Source organism: Perca flavescens, chromosome 21 (assembly GCF_004354835.1).
Source record: "Perca flavescens isolate YP-PL-M2 chromosome 21, PFLA_1.0, whole genome shotgun sequence".
Taxonomy (NCBI): Eukaryota; Metazoa; Chordata; class Actinopteri; order Perciformes; family Percidae; genus Perca; species Perca flavescens.
In genome coordinates this window covers 23,129,906-23,157,260 of record NC_041351.1, presented here as the reverse complement: position 1 = coordinate 23,157,260, position 27,355 = coordinate 23,129,906, and the positions used below count along the sequence as shown (strand labels likewise).

At 42.8% G+C, this 27,355-nt stretch overlaps 1 protein-coding gene across 1 annotated transcript in view; it reads right to left on the bottom strand.

The window, feature by feature from the left end:
* cacna1g (calcium channel, voltage-dependent, T type, alpha 1G subunit) overlaps positions 1–27,355 on the bottom strand; it is a 370,250-nt gene that overhangs the window by 103,260 nt on the left and 239,635 nt on the right. Inside the window, exons 14-19 of the mRNA XM_028567497.1 lie at positions 25,594–25,749; positions 7,575–7,668; positions 5,932–6,110; positions 5,125–5,463; positions 3,215–3,394; positions 1,812–1,912 (exon numbers count right to left, since the gene is read on the bottom strand). Coding sequence (XP_028423298.1) covers positions 1,812–1,912; positions 3,215–3,394; positions 5,125–5,463; positions 5,932–6,110; positions 7,575–7,668; positions 25,594–25,749 — 1,049 coding nt within the window. The remainder of the gene's footprint in view (positions 1–1,811; positions 1,913–3,214; positions 3,395–5,124; positions 5,464–5,931; positions 6,111–7,574; positions 7,669–25,593; positions 25,750–27,355) is intronic.

The window sequence follows — 27,355 nt, the reverse complement described above, 5'->3', positions numbered from 1 at the left end:
CAAACGTCAGGCTTTATCCAAGCAATGTATATCCGTTGACCAAGACTACACGAAATGTTACTTTTCTTATTCTTGTTATTTCAACACCTGCTGACCAACCCAGTCTCATGGCAATATGTGAAATGGTCACGTTATTGAATCTATTGATACGTGTTCATGGGGACGTTTTTGTCGTTTTTTTCCGTGGTGGCCAGCACGAAAATGTAAACTAATGTATTTAAATGGGAAGCATCTGTCGTGGTCACAGCACGACTACGGCAGCGAGTAGTATGAAATGCCGAAAATCAGGAGGTTGGTTGGGTTGGTGGATGGGTCAAACAATTCCGGACTTTCACCCCGAAGGCCGGGGATCGCATCCCCGCGGCCGTCTCCCGGCGTGTGAGGCGTCCTCCCCCGGGGTGTGGCGTTTGCTTTCCCCGTTAATCGCCCTATAGACCGTTTTGTGCTGGCCACCACGAAAAAAATGACAAAAACGTCCCTGTGAACACGTATCAATAGATTCAAAATAACGTGACCATTTGACGAACTGCCGTGAGACCGTGTTGTGCTGAGTCAGTGGCTATCTATTTAACCAGTCTTTAGTCTGGCTTTGCCAGACCTTCCTCCACAGCACTGTAGAGGAGGGTCTGGCTAGTCCACACAGCATTCCGGTGCCGCTGCAAAATAGCCTTGGGAAGGAACTTGTTTTGGTGGAACACGTGTACGTTCAAAAGTTGTTTTTAGTCGTGCAACAGAAAACCCAGATTGGACAGATAGTCTAGCTAGCTGTCTGGATTTACCCTGCAGAGATCTGAGGAGCATAGTGCTCATAAATCCACCGGCGTTTTAAATTCCAAGTAAGCAGAAGGTAATGGACATCCGGCCGAAAAGAAGGACATGCGGCAGAATTTTCGGCAGAAACGGAGCAATCCCGGAAGTGGAACGTCATGTATATAGCCTAATCAGTCTTCAATACTTTCTTTGGTGCTGCCAACTGTCTGACAATGGAGATTATTTTATACTGTATCTGGGAGCCATTCAAATCTCAAGCATCTACACATTTGGAATGGATATTATATCACCCTGGTGATAAATTGGGGGATTCGGGGATTTGTTGTTTGTTGTTTAATTAGCAGGTTGCGTTGCTGTGGCGGCAGGCTGGGGGCGGCGTTTTGCCTGGTGTTGCCGTGACAGCCACATCCTCCAAATGGGCAGCAGAGTATCCACAGATCAAAGCCCCAGAAGGGGAGGAAGAGTGAAGGAAGAGGGGGCGAGGGAGGGTGGAAGCGATGGATTCAGCACGTGGCTGAGATAACACGCAGCACTCAGTCGGAGAAACTCCCTTCCTCCCTCTGCTCCTTACTCACCCCTGACATGGCAGAAAATGCGCAGATAAAAGAGACTTCTGAAGTGCGATTGTGGGATGGAAAAGGAGTTGATATAGGAAGAGAAAGAAAAGAATGCATTGCGGCAAAAAAACACTTTGTCATTACAGTTACGGGATGTCAGTCAAAAATTGTAATGTGAAGAATCCTCTTTTTGTCAAGAAGATGGCTCAGTCTTTTTCCTGTAGCCTACACTTACAAAGCTATCATTTAAAAAAGGGTCGTGAACTATTTTTTTTTACATTTCATTTCATTTTTAAATGGACAACCTCATTTCTGCTAACTGCCCCAGGAGAATGCAGTTTACGTCTTTTCATTTTGGAAACAACAAATCGTTCCGTGTGCTGTGTACCCACAACTACCATGAATGTGTAAAAATGCAAAACTGAGAACAGAGCAGAGAGGTAGAGTGGTGAGAGAGGTGTACGAGAGGTGTAAATACTATACCTCGACTCTGGAGGGAAGAGGTAGAGTGACCAGGTGTCTCTCTGTCGACACCACTCTGGCTGTTTCTTCTCCAGCCAGTGGAACAGTCTGGCAAAACGACCCTAGAGGTGAGCAGGAAGTGCAGAATTAAAACGTTACGTATGATAGACTAATTTGTAAATGTCTCGCTCCAGTCTAGGTTTGACAGCTGAGCCAAAGCCAATGGGTTAACGAATGAAGCGGGTTTGTTTTGGATCATACTAGCTTGCTTGTGCTCTGCTTCTGACTGGCTAGTAGTCCTTACCTAGCTTACTGCACATGTGCGACCTCCAACAAAGATGGAACAGAAGTGTGATGTCTCACTCTGTAGCTACAACAGAGAGCTCACACACAGGGTGAAAAGAGGAGCTGCAGCAATGTGCACTATGACAAAAATATGCTGTTTTTTGAAAATTAAACCATGTAAACCTATTCTGATATAACCTCTAAATTACACTTATGAACCTAAAAATGAGCATAATATGAGGTCTTTAACTAACGTGGGAAAATATTTATATTTTGTCTGACCCCTCAGTTGTATATCTCCTATAAAGATAAAGATATCTTACTATTACACACAAAAAGTATATGTATCTCTTCGTATACTTGTTTGTCACTATCACTTTCTTCTAATTGCCAGAACTTGAACTCTCAGCTCTAACAATTTTAACCAACCAACAATGAATCGTGCAAGAACTGGGCCTGTAACAATTATTACATAATTGTCTACGTAATTGCAGTTTCTTTGTTTAACCGCAAATAATTGCTAACATTAGCTAAGGTCCTAAGAGTTATTACTGTTGATGGGAATTTGATTTTGTTAAGATGTGCCAAATTGTAATTGTATACGTAAGGCACTTGTCCCTATACATGTTCATGGCAACACAAATGACAATGGGGGGACACATGGTTAGAAAAACATGTAAATACAGAGGCAGTGATGACTATTTTGCCACATAGTTTCGCCAATAGTGATGACTATTCATTGCACTCCTAATTTAATTTAATCTGTTTTTTGTTAATGAGCAATGCTTTGTTTTTTATTGATTAGAATTTCATGTTCATTTTACAAAGACAATACAATGATTTATGATAATAAAGAGGCGTGGTTCACTTCATAGGCTGTGTACCTGTGTTATTACATTATCTGGCTCACATAACGGTGATATACAACAAAAGATGTAATTAATCTATTACATAAATTTCTTTGATAAAGTAATACCTAAATTAATATTTTTTTATTTGACTGAAAGAGACAATTATATTGTTAATTATTTCTGAGACAATAAGTTGCGAAAGCAAATTTTACAAACGTCAACATTTGGGAACATGCACACACACACACACACACACACACGCACACACACACACGTGCACAAACTTACCAGGTTGGCCTCCTCCTCTGCATTTTCGTCTTCAGTGTTGTCCTCCAGAGAGACGTGTGTGGGGCCCAAGGCTGACGGAGAGCCCTTCCCATTGCAGTCGCTGTGCTCTGGGGGCCGTAACTGGCCCAGTGAGGGGGGTCTGGAGCTGTGCATGCTGGCTGAGCGGTACAGGTATGGCACCTACACAGGCACAGGAGGCCGTAACACGTACATTTACTTACATTTATGTAAATGCTATAGTCTCATTCAGTGGTGTGTATTAGAGTGCGGATCGGGACGCATTTTTCTGTCAGAGCCCGGCCCGCGTCCAACAGAGCAGTAACCAAATCCGGCCCGAGCCCGACAGGCATTAAGATATTTATGTCCGAGCCCGACCCGAGCCCGACACTAATGATACTAATGACAAATGTACGTTTGTCTGTGTGGAAAGCCCGCTTTTATTAAGCAACTGTAGGAAGGCATTCGGAAATGTCAACAGATGAGCGCATCAGCGGACACGGGGCAACAAGCGCACGTTTACACAGGCACGCACCTACATAATAAGCTGTTTTCAATTGAAAATGTTCAATTCCTTATTGCGCTGATGTGACCGAGCCCAACCCGAACCCGAACATCATTTCTAAATATCTGTCCCAACCCGGCTCGGTTCAGGTATCCATCCTCTAGTGTGTATGTAACTAAGAATGTTTACTCAAGTACAGTAATTAAGTACAAATTTGAGGTACTTGTACTTGAGTTTTTTCTTTTCATGCCACTTTCTACTTACTACTACTTACTTACTTACTACTTCTACTTACTACTTACTTATCTTACTACTACTCCGCTACATTTCAAATAGAAATATTCTATTTTTTACTCCACTACATTAATCTTACAGCTTTAGTTAATTGTTACTTTACAAATTGAGATTTTTGTACACAAAACACACTCAGTCTATTGACAGTTTGGATCGTTTCCAGTTTCTAAAATGTGAGGATTTTTCTGAACATTTTCCTGGTGATACAAACTTTTACTTAAGTAACATTTTCAATGCAGGACTTTTACTTGTAACGGAGTATTGGGTACGGAGTGTGTAATCCTCCTCCCGCGGTGCTTGTCTTTTCTCTGGCTTTGTGAACGCTACAAGCATGATGTGTTGGGCTGAATAAAACTTCAAGAATGCCATAAAAATGTGACAATATAGTTTTAAGATGTACACTAAAAGTTACTACTCTCAAGTGAGCGGGACTTACACTTTGTGGAGATTGTGGTATCAACATAGTTTCAGCCCCCAATTGTGCTTCAAGTCAAATATCAAAAAGTACTCTCGAGCAGAGAGCTTCAACACAGTGTCTGGGACCCCCAGGGGGTCCTCAGAGTTGCTGCAGAGGGGGGGCACCAAATTATTGTTGATGGTTTAAAATAAAAAAAAATGTGTCTGAAATTATACATTAACATGAATCCAACATATTATTAGTAAAGATAATTATTTTTTGAATGTACACAACATTGATGATAGGCCCACTGGCCTACCGCTAAGGTAGCCATCTACAGACACAGTTAAGCTTAAGTATTTACTGTGCCACATTTTAACATTCAAACATGATGTATAAATGTATGAATATGCCAAAAAATATATATATTTTAAAAGCTTAGTATTGTATGCACCATAAAAAGGTATGTATAAAGGCTTTAGGCCGCCCTACACGTTATTGTAGGCCTAGTTTAATATGCAACTCAATTTTATACAATATACATATGAAGGGGTAGGAATGGACATCGAGAAGCCGTTCCAACTTGGAATCAAAATGATGCCCAACCCTAGTAAGGGGTCCCTGCTCTGTCTTTTTTTTCAGCCAAGGGGTCCTTGGCCTAAAAAACGTTGAAGACCCCTGCTCTAAAGATCAATCCGAGGTAGAAACAACATCTACCTGCAGCAGAGCATCATGGGGCAAATCCATGGAGCTCCGAGTCTCCACCGACTCCATCCTCCGGTGTCTGGGCCCTCTCTGCGACTGGGACATGGAGTCGGTCCTGACCAGAGAGGTGTCGTCTTCCTCCATCAGCCCGCCTTCTCCCTCTCCTCCACCTCCCTCGTCTTCCGAGCTGGAGCCCCCCTCCCCGGAGAGGAGAGACCGCCGCTCCCCGGACTGCCGCTTCTGGCGTTTGAGTGACGGGGCGCGACCAAGGCTGTTCCAGCTGGACCGGCGGCTGGTCCAACCGCTGCCAGAGCCCCATGGGGCGTGGGGGGAGGAGCTCGGAGCACTGGTCTGGAGCAGGAAGATGGCCAGGAAGGCAAAGGGGACAAAGGAAACAGAGTGATGAAATAAAAGCAGAACAGAGAAAAGGAGAATTACAAGAGGGACAGCTTGGATCAGTGTTGATTTTGTATCTTAGAACTCTGGCGATGGTCTTTCATGCAAATAAGCTGAATTGGGTTGACTCGGCTTGGCGGGAGCTGAATAGAATAGAGATTTATGCTGACAGGCAGACAGGAGCAGATGTAGAGATCTGGGCTTGTTTTCTCAGGTCTTTATCCCCATCGTCAGTTTGTCAAATAGAGCGTGGCAGTGGCAGCGGTAAGTAGGGTGTCGGACCGGCTCGCCACATTAATCATCATCAATCATTATGACCAACACACATCAGCAAGACACATCCAAATGAATTCAGAGAGACACTCAGAGGAGGCCTGGGGGAAATCCCTGGCCCTTATCCACTAAATAAATAAATGGACGAACCGGTGATTTGTCGTAGCAGGCTGGGTCCATGGAGACGTTGCTGCCTCGATGGGACTCGTAGCCCAGGAGGGGGTCGCCTCCGACGGGCAACTTGGGTACGGGCATGGGGGTGGCAGCCGTGTGGGTAATTAGAGGTGGAGTCAGGCTGGTCTTCAGGTCCACATGACCATTTACAGGCACTACTATTAAAGGAAAGAATGAATGAATAAAAGTCACATATAATGGTTCAGGAGTGGGTACGAGCAAAGGACACGAGCGTTAAGGGGGCTCTCACACCTGCCTCCTTGAGTTAGTTTTAATCGCACTAGAGTTCCTTTTCCCCCTTGGTGCCGTTCGTTTAGGAAGGTGTGAGAATACAATAACCACACTCGAATGCGCACCAAAAGCGGACCAAACAAGCAGCGTGCTTTCAAACGAACTCTGGAGTGTTCCATTAGAATTGTCCCGCATTTTAATTATGACTAATCGAAGAGCGGTTCAGGAAATGCGTCCAAAGACACATCTGGCCAACGATGTGAATGTTGTCACGTGACTTGTGTCGTTGCATTTCGGTTCGTTCCACCGGCTCATCGACTGAATCGGACCAGAGCACACAGTGTGGTACGAAAAGGAACGAAACACCTCTTAGATAAACCTCTTCCAGGATGAAGAGGTTTATCTGTGTTTTAAGCCCCCAAGGTCTCCTTCAAAGCAGCGCTGCCTGGAAGGCACTAGGATTAGGCAATGGTTATGGTTAGGGTTATGGCTAAGGTTAATGTTAGGGTTAGGTGCCTTGAAGTCAACAGTCGCAGCGCTGCCTGGAAGGAGACGTTGGGGGCTTAAAACACCATCGAGTGAGGAAGAGCAGGAAAAGGTGGTACATGGGGTGGAGAGCCAAAGGGGTATACCTTCAGTAAAGCAGCACAGCATACTTAAAAATGGATGCCTCACTGTTATTGAGCAACATGAATATTTCAGCAAGGCATTAATGTTATGGGATGCGTGGGAGAGAATATTATGTTTGGCAGCAACAAAAATACATGACATGCGGAGGGCAATGCAACTTTAATAGCGCTAATTCCTCCGTCTTCCAACCTATATCCGAGGCCGAGAAGATGTATATTAGGCTCTTCCAGCTATGTAAGCAGTTTCATACGGAGCAAGCGGAGGCGATACGGTACGTCTGGGAGTTACACTCCATACAGTAGTGCTGCTATCGGGCTTTTCGGTCTGCACGAACAGCCGTTAGAGGGTATGTGGAGGATATATGAGGAATAATGGATGAGGCAGCCATACTGGTTTGACTCTGCGCAGGCACGTGTGGTCGGAAACCAATGGGGGAAAAGGCTGAGAGCGGGAGACCACAGACATAGAACAGGTGGGGGATGTTTCCACAGGGTGTAGTTTAGATGTCTTCGGCCTAATTTGCGGCTGTACAACATACTTTTACATGCAGTTTGTAAGAAAGACAACACAGTGTGCAATCTGCAGGAGATTTAACAAAGATTAGGGTGGGAAAATGCCAGCAGTTAACTGTGCAAACACAGATGGTACACGTTTTGCCAAGTGTTGTTATAGGGGCTTTGAAGAATCACTGAGGGTTGAGTTCAATCCTTTGTTTTTCCGCTCGTAGCGTCATCAAGCAGCCATGCAATGAGTTTCACCTGCAGAGGCCGATAAATCCTTCTTGCTGCCGTTAACGTCCTCCATACTCCGTGCACAGGAGTCGATCTCCGAACCTGATTTGGAAGCATCACCCTTGACAGACCAAAACACACAAAGAGTTAGAGGAAAGGCCCCCGTGAGAATCTCTGTTTCTTAGTAGAGTTAATTCCAGAACAGAAAAAACAAAAAAAAATGCGTTGCACATCTACAACATGAGACAGGTGCGTCGTAGGGGGACGGGTAGGTCAAAAGTTGAAAAGACACTCCCGCACACTCCCTGTCTAACTTGCAGCAACGTTTCGGTACTTGACCATTGATGGTCTAGTACCCAAACGTTCTAGTATAGTTATTAGAAAGCGCTTGGGTTGAAGGTGCCTCTAAAACAGACCCCCTGCTTAGCTGTTTCTGAGTCCAGATCTGACCTGGGATCGGTCACTAGAGGCAACCTCGCTCTTGAAAGCAGGCTGGTGATGGTGTAGTCTCCCTTATCCCAATGGTCAAAGGGTACAGAGGGACAGTGAAGAAAAATTAACCCGAGTGTTGTCATGCAAGGACAGTGAGAAGGTCCATAGAGAAACCACACTGAAACACAACCAGTAAAATGCAACACTTTACTTTTCACAGAGAACCTGGCAGGTTTATTGTTGTTGAGCAAAAACACATTGGCCGCTATTGGCAATTCATTTTACTTGCCGTGACCTGTAAACGGCTACAAAAGAGCTTCAGTGTGGTTACTACGTAGGTGTACGATTTTCACACTTACACACAAACACAACGCACACCTTAGTGTGGCGTAAGGCCATCCTTAAATCAGTAGTCAGAACAGCAGCACCGTTTATGCCTTGTTTTTGTTCTCTATCAGTGTCTAGGCTGTTCTCATGAACCATTCGTACACATGGCTACCAAAAGTAATGCATTGCAATTCATTCCACGTATTTCTTACTGGATCCACCATACCACATTGACCGCCACTGTATAAAATATAATCTAGATCCGTGTAGGGATTGGAAGGAGCTTGGGTGGATGTTTGGGTCCTAAAACACAGGGCTGTCAAGCGGGGGAGTGGAGTTTATGTCCCGGAAGAAGTTAAGACACAAGACTTTCACCCAGGAAACGGGTGTTCGTGCCCTGGGTGTACTACCTAAGGGGACCAGTGTTTTAACCCAAACCACAATCTTTATAATCTTAACTAGTCGGTTCGGTGCCTAAACTCGCCGCAGGACAGTCACCTATTTGTCGGCTAAACTTAACTGCAACGGCCGCTGAAATGACCGTAAACCTCACGGTGCCCCGTACCCGGCTCACAGTCAACGTTTTTTTGGGCTAAATTGAACTGTAAAGACAGCTACACTTGTCATGTGACCGATCATCACATTCCAGAGAGTGTTCTAACCCCCCAACTCCCTGCTATGTTTCACAGGCTTTTCTCAAGCTCTTAATTACTCTATTCAAGCCTCTGCTTCACGCTGCCTTCCACCTACAAACCTACTGCGGCGAACCTCAGAGTTGCTGCTTGTATTTGTTGCACTCCGCCAGAGCCTGCAGACTCCATTAATATGTGCGACGGGTGCCAGGTGGACGCGGGATTAATAGAATGCCGACCCAGTGAGTCAGACCTCTGTGGTAGCAAAGTGAATAAACTGTGTGCAGAGAAGCCTGATGACCTAATCACCATGCACCTCCTCATAAACCATTAAATTGCGTTCGTGATACTTCCCATGAGTGTGAGAGAAAGACACAGTGGGTGTGGATATGCTGCATATTGTTTTCGTTTAATGTGGGTATGGCTATCTTTGAGGCAGCACTTTTATTTTTCTTCTTCTTTTCTTCTAGTTCAAGCCAATCTTTGTGTGCCACAGACTGATTCACTGATTTTTCCCGCTAAGTCACAAAATTTTCGGCAGGTAGTCGCCGCTACAAAGCACACATTCTGATGGGTCGCAGATTTTATTGTAACACCGGAAAAGCCTGCGTTAGTGAGTATCCAGTCAGGTAAAAGGAAGCAGGAGATTTCTTTATGTAGGCCTAATTGTATTTTTATTTTTATTTTAGAAGTGGTCTGTTGTAGTTATGGCTCATACTGGAGCAGGGCCATCACAGAAAAAAGTAAATTGAACGAAGAACAACTAAAAGCTAAAAGGGAAAGTGAAAGATGACGGGCAAAACCTGCGGTTGGGCTTTCAACAGATGGGGACAATTACGGGATTCTAAATGATTCAAGAACATCCCTGAATTAGCCCTCAAGTATGTAATATGTCAATTTCATTCATTAAATTAGTTTAAAATGCGTGATGTGGTTGTACGTCAGTAGCAGACATTAAATTACGTGACCCTTCCATTTAGCGCGGATGTTTTATTCCTTTTATTCCGTGTTTGTGTTGGCCTACTGTTTTTCTTTAGCTCACAATACATCCAAAGTAGGCTAAGTACGCAACACTTGAAATGCAGCGATGCATCTGTGACTTATTCTCTTATTGTAAATAAATGTCTGAGCAAAATATTCATGGCGACTATATGACCTCTCCGTAAAGCTAACTCAGTAATCTACAGTGGGCAATACAGCACCGTAAAGACCTTTACGACAGCAAGCATGGTAAAAACACTACCATGTTTTAGGGCTGTGCTCGATTGAAGAAATTCTTAGTTTTAGTCATTCAATTGTATCGACTAATCGATTAGTTGATTTAATCGACAGATCTGTAAATCTGAGTTTCTCCGCAAAGAGTCATGCAAAAGCGCCACTTTAATTCTTGGGTTTACCAGAGATGTGCTCGTATATTTCTTGGAAATAAGTCATTCAGCATGAAAAAAGCATAAAACATGGCTAATCGACTAAAGAAATCTAAGTTGACTTAGACCAAAACGACCGATTAGTCGACTAATTGACTAAGAGGGAGCAGACCTACCACGTTTGTCCAAAGTGGCCGCTAGAATCAATACAAACTGAAAAATTACATATAGCCACTTTAAATAACAATGTATGAAAAATTAAAAGGGCCTTTTCTGTAAATGTGTCTGTCACTCCTTGTTAGCTTCATTTTACCATGCTGTTATTAGTATGCTCTAAATTAACTAAGTCTGAATATTCTACATTCCATTCTGTGAAAACTCCAAACAAGGCCTCTCTCATCTGTTTCAATTGGTATCATAAATGTGTTTCATACATTGAGCCAATCCTCTTTTCCTCTGGAGCCCCTATCTTATCTATCTACTCCCACGGCATCAAAGTGAATGGAGCGACTGTTAGAAAATGTATGTATCTCATTCAACCTTTAGAACAGGGCTTCTCAAACGTATTACTCAAAGTCTGCATCTAAATAGTTTTTTTGGTCAGCGGTCTGGAACGATTGGCGATAACAAAACCAAATAATCAACTTACTTATAACTTTAAAGCAACCTAAAATTTAAGTTGAGTACTCCATTTTTCTGTACCTTTTCTCGGTAGCCTACTTTCTCACTAATAACAAAAAATTATCATGATGATAACTATTTGTCATGTTATAGGGGGGAGATCAACTAAAGGTCTGTTACACCACTACTGTATATTCTACCAATGTATTGATCAATAGAAAATCTACTTTAAAGGTCCCATGGCATGCTGCTTTTTGGATGATTTTATATAGACCTTGGTGGTCCCCTAATACTGTATCTGAAGTCTCTTTCCCAAAATTCAGCCTTGGTGCAGAATTACAGCCACTAGAGCCAGTCCCACAATGAGCTATCCTTAGGATGTGCCATTTCTGTGTCTGTAGCTTTAAATGCTATTGAGGAGGAGAGAGGGTGGGGGTGTGGCCTTGACCAACTGCCATGCTTCGCTTGTTTGCAAACCATGATGTCTCTCTCTCTCTCATGGGCGGGCCACATTCTCTGGGCAGGCAAAGCGGAGAAAGGGGAGGTAACCTTTCCCCTGATGACATCATAAAGGGAAGATTCCAGATTGGTCCATCTGATTCATTTTCTCTAAAGGCAGAGCAGGATACCCAGTTCTCAGTTTGAACCTATTGCCATTTCTAGCCACTGGGGGACCATAGGCAGGCTGGGGGAACTCATATTAATATTAAAAAACCTCATAAAGGGAAATTTTCACGCCATGGGACCTTTTTAAAACTAGAAAACATTACACTTCATAAGGTATTGTAATCCTAACACGTGGTATGGGCCGCGTCTGGCCTGACTTGTTGTTTGGTCCAAATGCGGACCTTGGTCCAGACTTTGAGAAGCGCTGCTTTAGAACATTATGAAGTGAACCCTGCTTCGAATCACTTTTTTTTTTTTATTATCTGGCTTTCAATTGTATCCTGTTTTTCCTGTATTTCCTGTTGTAACATGTATTTAATGGGTTTCAATTTCTAGTTCTATTTAAACCTTCTTATAGGTCCACCACATTTATGTATATATGCATCTATGCGTGTTTTATTCTGGTGTGCATATGTTTTTTGTCTTTGTGAAGCACTTCGGTGCAAAACCTAACCCTTGCTTTTAACGTGCTATACAAATTAAATAAACTTGAAAGCTTTCAGAGTTAACTCACAGAGGTGAAGCCAGTAGATGTTCAAATAGTTTTCTAACAACTAAGGAACTAAGCAATTCTGGCACTGTGTACGCACATCGAAAGCTACTGGAAACCTGATTCAAATTTGTCATCTTAAAAAAAAAGCTTGGCTGAAGATTAAAACCGCAGACACATGTTCACACAGACATACCGCTAAAGCAAGCGCTCAGCCCACGGCCACAAAAATGACATCATCCAAAAAATAAATTCCAAAATACAATAAAAATCAGTTTTAACCACTGCAGGAGCTCGTCTCCTGCAGGGCTCATCAACCCACGCACAATCACTCAGAAAGGACATCTGTGATAGGTGCTGATAGATGCTGCTGATGCTCCCCAAGTGGAGCATCAGCGCTAAGCATTGTGGGTGCTCAACCTCATCTCCTTTCCCTCCCTCTCTTCTTCAGGTGAGAAAGAGAGGAGAGCAGTGGTGTTTTTGGTCTTGGCTTTGGTTCCTTCTGCGTAGTGGTCATTTACGGGCGTGTACAGCTGCAGTAGCTTCCGGACAGTGTGGCAAAGTGTGTGTGTGTGTGTGTGTACTCACAGGATAATCAAAGCTAGGCCAGGGGCTTTGTTGTGAGGACCTTGTAGTATATGCATGAGGACCAAACCTGATTGGCCCCGGTGAAGAGCGACGGGACAACCTGATCCTCATCACTCCTTTCTGAGGCACACAGACACAACAGCTGGCTTTGAGGAATCCACCCAGTTTGTAGATAACCCAGACAAGCCAAGTTTGTTTAAGCAGCAATCACGACTTATATTGACGTTTATAGTGGCCGCAGTAGTTATGACGGGAGTAGTCTATATCGACCACGTTTCGTTTCCGGGATTGTTCAGGTGGCACCGGAAATTCCGCCGGATGTCCCTCATTTTCGGGCCGGGTGTCCGTCACCTTCTGCTTCCTTTGTGTTGGCGTTCTAAACTCCGGACGAATTATGAGGACTACTGTACCAGCCCGGTCTCATGGCAGTTTGTGTAAATGTGATGTTATTGTAATCTATTGATACGTGTTCACGGAGACGTTTTTTACGTGGCGGACAACACGAAAATGGGAAGTAATGTATTTCAATGGGAAGCATATTTTGAGGCCACAGCACGAAAATGGTAGGGAGTAATATAAAAAGCTGAAAACCGGAGGTTGGTCGGGATGGTGGATGGGTCAAACAACACAGGACTTTCACCCTGGCGAGCGGGGATCGCGTCCCACGTGTGGTGCTTTGTTTGGCATTTTGTCCCGCGTGTTACTGTGGCGCATCTCCCGGCATTTAAAGCGCCCTTTCCCCGTAAGGTTTTTCCTAAACTTTTTGTGGCGCGTCCCTCTCAACGTCCTTTCCCCGAGAAAATAACGTGACATTTACACGTAAAAAATGAGAAAAACGTCTCCGTGAACACGAGAAAAATAACGTGACATTTACACGTAAAAAACGGGAAAAACGTCTCCGTGAACACGTATCAATAGATTAAGAATAACGTTGACATTTACACGAACTGCCGTGAGACTACGGTTAACTGCTCCTCAGATCTCTGCAGGGTAAATCCAGACAGCTAGCTAGACTATCTGTCCAATCGGAGTTTTCTCTTGCATGACTCAAACTAACCAAAACAAGTTCCTTCCCGAGGCTATTTTTGCAGAGGCACCGTTGCTCCGTCCGCCGCCGGTGACGATTGTGATTGGTTTTAAGAAATGCCAATAAACCAGAGCATGTTCCTCCCCCATCCGGGAATGCTGTGTGGAGTAGCCAGACCCTCCTCCGCGGCGCTGTGGAGGAAGGTCTGGCAATGCGAGACTACGATGGGAGCAAAGCAGTAAGTAAGGTGACGAAGTATAACAGCGGTTGTGATGCTGGATGGAAGAAAAAAGACCCATTCCACCCAGGAGACCAGGGTTTGAGCCCTCTTTGAAAATAAAATGAATGTTCTTTTTTTTTTTTTTTTTTTTTACTACATGGAACACATAGAGCTACGTCACGTTCTGCGTCACGTGCCTAAGTGGTAGTGAAGTAGCATCTTATTTGAACCCAAATCACAATCCTTTTCTAAACATAACTAATTAGTGTTGATGCCTGAACATAAGTTGATTTTGTGCCTAAAGCTAACCAAACTGAGACCGTTTCTCAACGTCAATGACGTGTTTAAAAATGCAACGGTTACGTTCTCTGGTTTAGGTCGTGTTTCCTGCCACGGCCCGGGGCGCTAATTTCATTAAACACTCTTATTCAAGGGTAATAATAAACGCCCCATATCGCCGTTGAGTTTGGAGGACTTGTTAGGTTCACCAGTTTACCCACTGAGAACTACAATCATCATCATCCATGTGTTCATAGATTGGGCGCTTTTGTTCTCCATGCTAAGGCCTAATAAAGTAACTAGTCTAACAAAGCAAAGGGCTATGGGCCCTATCTTGCACCCGCAGCGCAAAGCCAGACACCAAGCACTACGCAAGTGTCTTTGCTAGTTTAAGACCGACACAATTGTCAATTTCCCGTCCAGCGCCCATGTCGTTTAAATAGCTAATGCGCCATGGGCGTGTTGGTCTTACAGGGAGGTGTGTTCAGGTGCATTCTGGGCGTATTGCTATCTTGAGGTAGCGGACAGTGATCGCGCCAGTGACCAACAAAAACCTGGTCTAAAGTCAATATTTCATTGTTATTTTAACAGCGCATTAGTAAAATGTGCCAGAACGCGCACACTATGCTTGTTACAAACATAAGGGGACGCGCAGCAGCACACAAACATGCAAAAGATTACAAATACAAATATCACGGTGCAAATTTGCCATCATAATCATAAGGTCCAAATGCGCCTGGCTTTTAAAGGGAATGGGAGATGCCACTCTGATTGGTTTATTGCATGTTATGCCCAAAACACACCTATGAATTAATGAAGACACTAAGTACAACCCTTTTGAACCATGCCCCCGGCGCACAGACACTTTTTTCCGCCATCAAACTAGCAAAAGTAGATTTGGACACGCCCTAAACGCACCTGCGCCAGGCGCTTCACGCTGTGCGCTTAGATTGTTAAAATAGGGCCCTATGTGTTTTGAGACATAACGTGAGGTACATTTTAGAGGCACAAACTGAGGTCGAGAAGATGCATCTGCTCAAAAATGTTTCAGCTTGATCAAAAGATTTGCGCTCATCCCAGGCGCTTTAAAAGTTTGTTTTAGACGTTAACTTTTATGAAAAAATGTGCTAAAACACACAAGACAGATTATCTCCAAACAAATCGCGTTCCTCTGCCTCAACAATTGCTTTCCTTTCTGTGTTTCGACCAGGATTTGTAAAATGATGCTACTTTCTTACCCCTTTTCACACTTTCCTGGCAGGGCCACTGCATAAAAAACTGCTTAACATGCAAGGAGCAATTGAAGCTCAACAAATATATTGGTGTAAAAGTGAAACAACATCTCAAACGCCATTATCTTTTCAAAGCCCCATTCTTGCAGCAATGGAGATATCCAAGTTTTGTGTTACGCACACATTCCTTACAGGAATAGCTTAACTTTCCCAATAGAAGTCAATGCAAGCAGGTGATTCCCCTATACCTTTCAGTGAGCGATTGGTAATGCCTCGGTGCTCTACATTCATGTATTGTGAAATTGTGTCTCTTTATTAGGGTCTATTAGTCTACTAATCCAGAATTATTTATTTATTTATTTGTCTGTTAGTTGTGTATTGTGTTCGATTGCTGTATGGTTGGTGGCAAACTAGTTTCCCTATCGGGATTAATAAAGTTTTTCAATTCAATTCAATTCAATTCATACCTGCAGGACTAACACTACAGAAGGCTTAGTATCCAATTTGGATCGGCCAAATTTCCTTTTCTTTCCCTCTGTTGCTGTTTTCTCTCACTCATCTTTCTGCATCATCTCCTCAGTGTCTTTCCTTCAGTCCCTTTTTATTTATTTTTTACCCCTTCCCTCTCTAGTACATCTTATACGACTTCTTCACAGGCAGACATACTCTTATTTATTTCTAGATTAAGGCATCTCAGGAGGAGCCTGGATTTAATAAGAGTGGTAAAAGAAGAATTTTTAAATTTTAATACTACTAATATAGGGGAGGACATTTTTGGTTATTTACGGTATGTTGGTGTTGAATGTGTTGAATGTACTGTTGGTTTGAGGAGATCAGCGAGGAGAAGGACGTGTTGGAGGTTTCACGGGAGAAAGGAAAGGTGGAGATGATCGCTTTGGAGCAAGGAGTGGAGGTGGAGGGCTGGGAATGGACTCAAGGGAAATCCCTTGTCCCGAAATAGCCCGGTTGTTTGGGTAGCGTGTTTACACTCTGCCACCCCAATTTGGGCATGGTGGCGGGAGCAGGAGATAGGCCAGACCAGGCCCGCTGCTGATAGCCAGACAATAATAGACACCAGCAGCACACAGGGGGATCTCAATTACATCGCTTTACACAGGGTGTAAATGGAAGACAGCGGTGGATGTTGATAGGAGGAAAAAGGGTAGTTGTGTGAATGTGTGTGTGTGTGTGTGTGTGTGTGCGTGTGTGTGTCCACCAAAATTGTATCCTACCACGGCCGCATTCGTCAGCTCCGAATTGTATCAGAAACCTGCGCTTTAGTAGCTAACCTTAAACTAGCATCATTAATGACATCCATAACAATACCAGTATGGAAGTCCATGGGTGCCAATATTTAAATAAAATCATTCCATCAAATTGCAACTAAATTGTCTGTCTGTAAGCACTAAAAAAACTGCTTTCATTTTCATCTTTAAGAATAGGTGATTACTGCCAAGATGGAAATCCTGAACTTGAAAATTAAATCCCAAACTAGACTTTTAAATACAAACTTTTATTATGTCCTTAATATAGCTTATTTTTCAATAAAAGTGAAATGGAACAAGAGTCTACAGCTACGCTACCAGGTCTGTGAGTCTATACTTAGGCACATAAAATCAGCATGCTTGTATGCTCACAATGTAACATTCAGATGTGTATTGGGTTAACAGTTTACCCTATTCACCATTCATTACATCGTGTCAGCATGCTTACTTTTGCTAATTAGCAATACAACCAAAGGAATAGCTGAGGCTGATGAAGGTCATAAGTCTGTGAACCATCCAGTAGTTGTTGAGATATTTCACCGAAAACCAAAAGTCAATCTCATGGCACCTCCATGAGAAACTAGTACTACAATTCATGCTCCACAGTGTAAGCTAATAAATGCAAAGTTACTTTTTCCCTTTTTAAAAATTATGATGCTTTTCATTTTCAAATTTGTTAATATAATGTGTATCCTGAACTTAAAAATTAAATATATAAGTGAATAAATTGTAGTTAAATTTCTATTTGATTGAATGACTTCAATTTAATATTGGCAGTCCTGGACATCTATAGGCGGCTAGTACATTAAATGTATGCAACGTATACAGTACAGTCAGTTAAAAGATTATATAGGAGAATCAAACTTCTACAACCACAGGTATAACCATTAGACCAGCCAGCAGACTCCACTCAAATCCCCATCACAGGCTTGGGCCCCACGGTGGGCAGCTGTGTTTCAACAATTCTGGCTGTGCCGGGCCCTCATCCAACCACCACCTCCACCCCTCCCTCCTTCGCTTCGTCTTTATCTTCCAGCCAGAAAAAAAGAACAGAGACTGAGAGAGGGAGAGTTTTGGCAGCGCCGATGCAGCGTTCTTATCCCGAGGCTAGAAAGAAAAAAGAAAGGGGTGGCGGGCTGGTGGGAGGTGAGCATCCAATCTGAGGTTTGATGCGGAGTCTGCTTTTAAAAAAAGGAATAGAAAAGAAAGACACACACACAGCAAAGTGATGTAAGTGTTTAAGCACTTTGTTGTCTCTTCTGAACAGTCACTCTGCCCCGGTTAGTTTCAGCAGCAAGGGCATCATGCAGGAAGCAGGTTAGAGGACTTTTATGGCGCTTTTCCATTACATGGTACCTGCTCGACTCGCCTCGACTCTACTCGCCTTTTTTGGTTTTCCATTATGAAAAAAAGTCCCTGGTACTAGCTAAAGGGTACTTTTTTTCAGCATCACCTCCGTCAGGTTTCCAAGCGAGCTGAGGCGATACCAAAAGGTGATGTGAGAACCCGCAGACTACCGATTGGTCGGAGAGAATCATTCTAATCACTGCGTCATCGTTGCTAGCGACTGATGGGGGTGTCCTGATGAAACCCGCCATTTTTAAATAGTTCAGCCAGCGGTGTTTTTTTTTTGTTTTTTTTGCTAGCTCCCGCTTCTTTTGAAACAAAATTTGTCTTCTGGCTGTGGCAAACGGCCACATGCCGAGAATAAAAAACAACACACCTTTGACGTTCTGTGTGTGTGTGTGTGTGTGTGTGTGTGTGTGTTGCGTTAGGTCACGTCAGTTTTCTCGCAGCCACGCTCGCCTCACGCATAACGCAGAACTAAAAATCTGCAATGGAAAAAGGAGGACGGGCACTGCGGTCGAGCCGAGTAGAGCTGGTACTAGCAGTGGGTAAGCGCCATTAGATGTTGTGACACATTCTCTGGCAGCCATCTTGGAGGTTTCGTGCTCTTTTAGATGGAGACTGCTTCTTCTGTAGTGCTACAACCAGTCACCCAACAAAATCACTGTACTGTTAACTGATTTGATTAGTACAGCTTTTATTTGAAGGGAAAGTGTGATGGCGTTCTTGTCATAGTAAGTTCACTGAAATTTCAACAAAAAAAAAATAAATACCCAACATGCATTTCCATTTAGCCCTACTGGTATTAAGCCATGCTGGTTCAACGGAGGTTTTGAGATTTTAATTGCTGAGTCTTGAAAGTGAATGGAAATCCATTTGCGGGGCACAAAAGAAATGACAAATTACTAATGGAAAATGTGATTGCAATGTCTCTTTCCAATGATATCTTGTTATTCAGGATAATCCTCAGACCTTGCTGTGAACAGTTCTCACTATTTTGGGTTATGGTCATCAGTTTTAATCATTTGAACTTTTTGTTCAAAAATCACGTTTTTTTGCGATCCGTTTGGTACGGTTGGCTCTAAATACACCAATACCCATAAGCCTTGGCAGCTGTTCCTATGGAGAAGAAGCAAAGTGCCCCGGGTAACTCTGAAGAATTTTAAGCTCTGTGATCGGATGTTAGCCTTTGTCTTATTTTTTTTTAATACATTTTTTTTATCACATAACCAGATATTTTATATCACAGTTACTTATCTTTTGGAAAAGCTACAATAGCAAGCCACCTGATACGGTGAATGCACAAAATAAACTGGACTTTTACCACTTCAGTACTCTATTGAATTGGGTAGGCAGCAAAACTTTCAGCAGTGAACTCAAAACCTCTGTAAATAAAATAGATCTATCTAGTATCTGCATGACGCAATATCACTAAGGGCAAGTTATAAAATACAGCAAAACATTTTTGTAATTTGGGTGCAGTGGCCCTTTTTTGGACACTATAGCAGGTAGCATTAGCTTAGAATTTATTATCTGCACTAGTGTATTTGATAAATGATCTAGCTGGTTTGTTAATCAGCCAAATATGATGCACAAAAGCAGGATTTGCACACGACCTACACTTAAGAGTTATCCTGCTACTGTAACAGAAGAATACAACCTCCAAGCTGTGGCTACTGAGAGATCTGACACGCCACCGCAAAGCCTCCATAGGGAAGGATGGGGAAAAACGGGTGGAGAGGGAGGGCCGAATGAATGAGGGCGGTTAGTTAATTAAATGGATGGTGGGAAGACAGAGCTGCAGTGCTTTACATACCCCTGAGTCTACAGGCAGCTGAATTAGACTCGGCTGGACATGCAAGTCCTCCCGCTTGGTCACTTCCTATAGTGGAAGTGATCGGTGCAGCCGGACAGGAGAGGGAGGCGCACACAGGAAAAGAGGCATAAAGGTGAGAGGTGGAACCACGGCAGTAGACAAGAGCAGAAGGAAAATTCAGAGAGAGTTAAAGGAAAATTCAGCCTTTTACATTTCGACTTTACCATGCAACATATCAGCAAATCAAAGCAATAGGGGTGTCACGGTTCTCCAAATCCACGATTCGATTTGACTTTTGATTTTAAGGTCACGATTCAATTACATTTTTTATTTAAACATTTACTTTTCAACGGGGAAGGCAATACTACAGTAAGAGCCACTAGATGGCAGAAGGGTACAGTTGGAGTTTCATGGAGTGCCACTGAATGCACCATTAGTTTACAGAGGTGCAGATGAATGCACTATGGAGTCTGGAAGGCAAAATGTTGCCACACCGTTAACTTCAGGGAATCAGGAGGGAGGATTTTCCATTTCTGTTGTTTCTTGGTCATCTCCGACTCCGGCAGTAGCCATTGTGTCTGGAAAAGTGCCGATGTAGGCTACCGGTAAGGTAACGTTACCTGCGTCTTTGTCTGCATGCTACCAGCCGTTAAGCTAAGCCGTGTCTATTGTTGTTTTTTTTCTTTGGATGTGCGCAAGTAGGCAGGGGTGGAGAGAGAAAAAAATACTAGGGAAATCGCCGATCCTGCTTAAGATTTTAATAGTCTAAATCGGAAGCTAATTTCGATCGATTTTCGTTTTAAAATCAAAATCGCGACACCCCTACAAAGCAACTGTCCTGGATCACATTGTGCTGTCAAACTGCACCGCACATGTGTATTTCCGCAACTTGAATCAGTTGAAAGCGTGAAAAGTCAAGACAGCAAAGAGTAGAGATGATGGGCACAGCCATGTTTTTTTTTTTTTTTACCCTCCATTGGTCCATTGGTGTTTTGGATGAAAATCATTCAGATCAGAAAGCAGTAATGAAAATGATGTTGACATATAAGTTTAATGAGCTATGCATCGTCCTGGACATATGGCGTCCGGCATGGAAGCATTCCTGTGCAGCTGACTTGTCAAGAACGTACACTTCGGTGTGAAACGTGCATGTTTGCATTTGTGAAATGTGTTTATTGTCGGAGTGAGAGGTGTAATAGTGAAAAAAAAGAAGAACAGGTCTTGTCTCTCTGCTGTTAATAGGAATCCATAAAGAAACAAATCGCTCTGTTGCACTCTCTGCAGCGGATATTAGATTCTGTCACATGGACGCACCTGACGGAGAGACACAATGACAGAAAGAGATGGTTAACAGGAAGACATAGAGGATGGAGTAGATGAAGAGGATGGAGTTAAATCAAGAAAATAAATGCAGGTCAAAGAGGACTGAAAGAACATACTCCATGAGATGATTTCCCCTCCTGCCTTTATGTCCAAAGCAATATGTACATTAGAAGTGATACAATTTTGCGTGACTGTGTGCCGTAGATCTCTCCTGGCTTGGCTCACATCATTCAAGTGCCCGTTACCTAGCAACCCTGACGCAGGGAAAGTTTGGCCGCCTAAAAATAAACTTAGTGTTTGCAGAAAAGGATGTCAAGTTGAAAAAGGAGAGGGAGAATAAAGCCGACAGCTCTGTGATGATACAGGAGAGCACAGGGGGAGAACAGAGCACAGCGCTAATAGACCTTAAGGGGTTTCTACATTTGGTCGTGTTTGTGTATGAGAGTGTGTTTATGTATGTGTTAGCGGTAGCGTAGTTTGGTGTTTTTAGAGCTTTTTTTTAAATTAAAGATTAGCTGGCTGCTGCAGCTGAAAATGAGACTATGAGATAGATAGGTGTGGCTGAACCAAAATAGCAAAGTTGCAGGCTGGTAAACCCAAAACAACAAGCTAAAAGAGGCAAACGAAAAAAGCTAGCTAGTTAACCTAGCTTCTTAGCGTTAGCATTGTTTGCCACTGGTCGTTTCTTTTTGTTCATGTCTTTATTAAAAACGGCCGAGTCGTTGCCAGCTCCTGCACACTCATGCAGCGTCTCAATTCGCGCACATCTGTGCCTACACTTTCTATTCAACACGGTCTCGCGGCAGTTTGTCAAATGGTCACGTTATTTTTAATCTATTGATTCGTGTTCACAGGGACGTTTTTCTCGGGTTTTTTTTTCGTGGTGGCCAGCACGAAATGGTTTATATGGAGATTAATGGGGAAAGCAAATGTCACCTCACACGCCGGGACACAGCCACGGGGGACTCGCGACATTAACAGTGTTTGGCGGAGGTTGGGTTAAGGAAAAAAACAACGCGGAAAGGACGCCACAGAGAATGCGCGACAATACCGGGACGGTTAACAGGGAAACAAAACGCCACACGCGGGATATGAAAGTCCTGAATTGTTTGACCCATCCACCGCCCCAACCAACCTCCTTACGCGGATTTTCGGCATTTCATGCTACTCGCTACCTTAGTCGTGCTGTGACCGCGACATATGCTTCCCATTTAAATACATCAGTTTACATTTTCGTGCTGGCCACCACGGAAAAAAACGACAAACACGAATGAATAGATTACATAACGTGACCATTTCACGATCTGCCGTGAGACTGGGTTGTTCTATTTTAAGTACGTAGTACATTCACACTGACAGAGTAGGCTATAGCAAAATGCAGTGCACTACTCATAACGGTCAAAAAGATGAGTGGGGAACGCTGGACACTACTTGGCGCTCAACGGTCGCCATCTTTGCTACAAAGCAAAAAACTTGTGTGGAGGAAACTGCAACTGTTGCAATTAAAACAGCAAAACACTGAACTATACATAAGTAATTTATACATGTGTTTTTATTTATATATATATATATATATATATATATATATATATATATATATACCACTATACTGTAGTCAGATAGTGAGAAAACAAGACGGTATATATTTTGGCGGGCGACAATAGGTGGAGGCAATACTCTGCCCGGCTGAGTAATTTCCAGTCAGTGCATGACGGCCATTTTGTTTTTTTAAACAACACTACCGTGTTGAAATTGACGCACTACACAAGTGAGTACATAGTGTACGCAAGCATGTGTACGCAAATATCTGAATTGAGACACAGCATCAGTGTTGTGTTCGTCCTACATTGTAGAAAGGAGGGATGCTAGCTAGCGTTAGCGGTCTTTCTTTCATGGATCCAGGGAAGCTAGCTAAGCGTTAGCTGTCTTTCTTTCATGGATCCAGCTGTGGCGATGGCAAATGAACAGCGTCAAAACTCACTGCAAATGAAGTGCTTTAACCACGGCACTCGGCGCATGTTCCCCGGTGTTTCGAATCATGATTCAAATCATGAACCGGAGTAACGTAGGGGAAAACGTAGAAAGTGCTCAAATCACAGACGGAGCTAAGCAAACGGCTAACAACGTCGGCCCTCAAGTGGGCCGTTGGAATTTAAGCGATATTACAAACTATCTTTAGGTCGACACAGATATCGGACCAATCAAATTACAGTACCAATATTGTCAGATGGTACCAAAAATGCACACACCACCTGGTAAACACTACTGGAAGGGGTGCTATCACAGCAAAAAATACAAATTTTCCTTTTTGCTAATTACAATTTTGCCCAAATAACACAAGTCAAAAAGAACAAGGATGTATTAAACTGATGTCAGTTGGACTTTAAGAAGTCACCAGACATGCATTAATTCCAGTCTTGGCCTGCATGTAAATTCTTCCTCTTAAGCAGCTTTGGTCATTGCCTTCCACCTCCTATGTGATTCCATTTACCAAAGTCATGCACTTCATATTTGTACAGCAGATAGGCACAATAGGAGGAGAAACCCATTGAAAGGAATCCATATTTTATGAGGCTGTCAACCTCTCCCCCTGCCATCCCTCATCTATTCTCTCTCCTCTTAGCCCGAGAGCCAAAGAAAGTCGGAGATCAAAGCATAGGTGCTGTCACGCCTTAAACGAAGAAAGAGAGGGGGAAGACAAGTAGACAGCCAGAGATAGGCTGAATACTCGTGTGATTTACTCTCCCTAACTCGTCTCACCCTCTGTTTCTTTCTCTCAGTCGCTCTATCCGTCTCAAAGAAAGCCCTGTATGCTACAAATGGACTGAAAAGTAAAAAAAAAAAAAAAAAAAAAAAAGTCACTCAATGAGTTTCAACCTCTTTGCTCCCCCCAAAAAAAGTTCACGGAAACAGTTTTTCACAGCTACTGTCTCTAAACAGTATCAGTTTCTTGCCCCTTTCTGTCTCAGAGAAAAATCACTAACATTGCGCTGGGGTTAAGAACATTGCACTTTAGTTTTATGACATATGCAGAGTTGTACTAAGGGTTATGAAAATAATGTATCCGAGCATCAGACTGATGAAACGGAGGATGTGGGCTGATGCACCGTCTAGTCCAGCAGACATAGTTTTCTTATGATGTGCTTTATGGCATGACCGTATTGGCAAATAAGCAGAACACTAATGAGGATGACTGCTGAGGTAGTGGGAAAGAGTGGGAGGAGAAGAGGCTGACAGCGAGATGAAGATGAAAAGGAGCGGAAAATGAAACGCTGAAACTAGGGTTCTCATGTCCTCAAATAACCCGCTGCAGAGAGTGTAAGAGAAGGTAAAGGTTAATGAAATAATACAGTGGGATTTTGTTATGGATGTGTGGGGGCGTGGACATCCATCCGTTAATGTTATTTGTGCCTGCAATAAAAAAATAAACACCTCATTGAGTAATTTAGCCTCATGTTCAAGTCTTAAAACCACATTTTTTTTTCTAATACAACAAATTAGCAGGGCAGAGAAATGATAAGAATATATTAAAGCTAGTTTTATATGAATCACTTACACCCTCTACAGAAATAATTTGTGGTAAGATCTGGAAGCAAGACACATTCAACAACTTGACCATTTTATGGGCAACTTGTTTTTTTTTTTTTTTCAACCTGGACCCTATTTTCCTATGTTTTTGACCCTGTTAATGGGCAATTGCGCACCTTCAATTTCCGTCCACTAAAAGTGCTGTTTTTGCCACTGAGATGCTCCAATTATTGTTCGAAGTGTCTGACAACATTATGGAAAGGATCCCTACAGAGGTCGACCTTTTTGTTAAAGAGTAAAATCCTTTTTGTTTACCATGTAACATTCAGCCTAAATCACCATCACCAAACCCACCAGACTCCATTTAAAGGTGCCGTAGGTAGGATTGTGAAGATCCAGACTTAGCCCAAAAAAGTTTAACATCGACAACTTCTCAGTCCCTCCCCCCTTTCCGCTAAATCCCAAAACGGTCTCCTAAGCTCCTCCCCCATGAGGGAGAATGATTGCATGTGCCTGAGCAGAGATTTACATGCAGTTAGACATCCCCCCCCCCCGACCCTGATTGGTGCATCTGAACAGGGAGCGGTGGATTTTTGCAATTTCTACAAGCTGAAGGTGTTTTTTTATTTTATTATCTAATTTACTCTTTCCATAATGTTGTCAGACACATGGAATAATTGGAGCCTGTCAGTGACAAAACTTTTAATTGCCCTATAGGATTCCATTGCAGCCCAGTTTGGGGGCTACCGAATACCGAAATTACCCTTTAAAAGAAGTTAAATAATTTCTTTAAAGACAGACGTTTAGACAAAATAGCTCAATAATTTAAGCTGGTTGGTTTTTTTCCTGTGGTACTTTTGTGCATGTGTGACCAGCAGCATTTTACCTCGGTCTGGAAACCCTCGACCAAGATGGCCACCAGCAAGTTGAAGAGGACGTAGTTGCCGAAGGTCATGAGCGCGATGAAGTAGAGGGCGGCGACAGGAGTGGTGGAGGCCATACCGTTATATAACACCTTGTTCCAGTCCTCCTGGGTTAGGATCTGAAGGAGAGGAGAGGAAAGACCACACAAACTCGTCACAAGACTGACAGGTTTGAAGTGGACAAGCGCTGACTCAGGGAAACTATGATATTTCCGAGTTTGGGTGTTGATGAAGTTTAAGTTCTAGTACTTACAGTACAGTATGTCTTGTATTTCTATGTCAAAAATAGAAATGCATTCTATGCACCACAGGTTTTTCATTTAAAAGTACACAACATTGAATTGTAAAAGCTTTCATGACTGTGTATACTGGATAAGGGAAGCTGCAGTAAACCATCCGTGTGTAACAGAGATGTCAGTACAGTGCAGCAAGACATGCTGACACTCTACATCGTCCCTGAGCAGATGTTACACTGGTTTATAAACGGGTACTTAGGGCTGCACGATATTAGGAAAATATGTAATTGCAATTATTTTTGACTGATATTACGATATGATTCACTTTATTGGAGGGAATTATCATTTTTGTATTATTATTCTCATTTTCATTGAAAAACATTTATATATATATATATATATATATATATATATATATATATATATATATATATATATATATATAAAAATTGATTGAAGTGTGATTTTTTTTTTTTGCAAGGATCTGTACCAAACAAAGATTTCTTTTCTGTAGTCTGTAGGATAGTATATGTAGGCCAGTATGTCTCTGCAGCACTACAATACTTTATTTTAGAATGGTTTGACACATATTTTGCATTTACAAATATTGCGCACCCCTGCGATTTGGATATTGCACCAGTTCATATTGCGTTTTCGATAAAATTGCGATTAACTGTGCAGCCCTACAGGTACTATATTAAGGGTGAGAAATACTATACAGCACGATAGATAGATAATGGATGAATGGTTAGACCCGACAGAAAGCCTAATCACTAACCCAAGGAAACCTGCAGGAGGCAGACCTTCTTAACCTACGTAAAGATACGTGGAAATAATAGACTGTGAAATTGTGGACGAAGCCGCAGTGACATCACTCATTGGTTTGTGGACTGCCTTTTTGAAGCCTCGGATTTGGCAATACGGGCATTGCCACCTTTGCTTTTTTGTAACCGAATATGATGATTTTTGCAAAGAGGGTGGAGCTGGGAATGATCATGCGGCCAAGCCAATCCTATTTATGGTTGCAATGGCGCTGCGCTAGGCTAAACGCCAAAGGGGGAAAGTTGCCTATTTTCAACTCTTTTGAAGCAAGTGCATGTACGACAGAACAGAAAATCTGCACTTTCCCTTAAAGCTACACAGTGTAAGAATTTCTCCCATCTAGTGGTGAAATTGTATATGACAACCAACTGAATATTACTTTCTAGCCCTTCCAATTCCGAGCGCATTTCAACTCCTACGGTGGCTCTTAGTATCTCCATTGTTTACACGCAGCTGTTCTAGCCACTCCAATATTAACTTTGGTCTTGTAGCTTTGCCTGTCGCGTTGTCGTTTTAATTCTCTTTTTCGCAACCCTGGCGAGCAATCTCCACCTGGCATTCGTCATGGTGCCACTGAGTTTAAAAACGCGAAATGCGGAGGGATGTCCCTCTTTGGCTAACGTATTTTAAAGAATGAGGCTCTACATGACGGCCGATCATTGGAGCG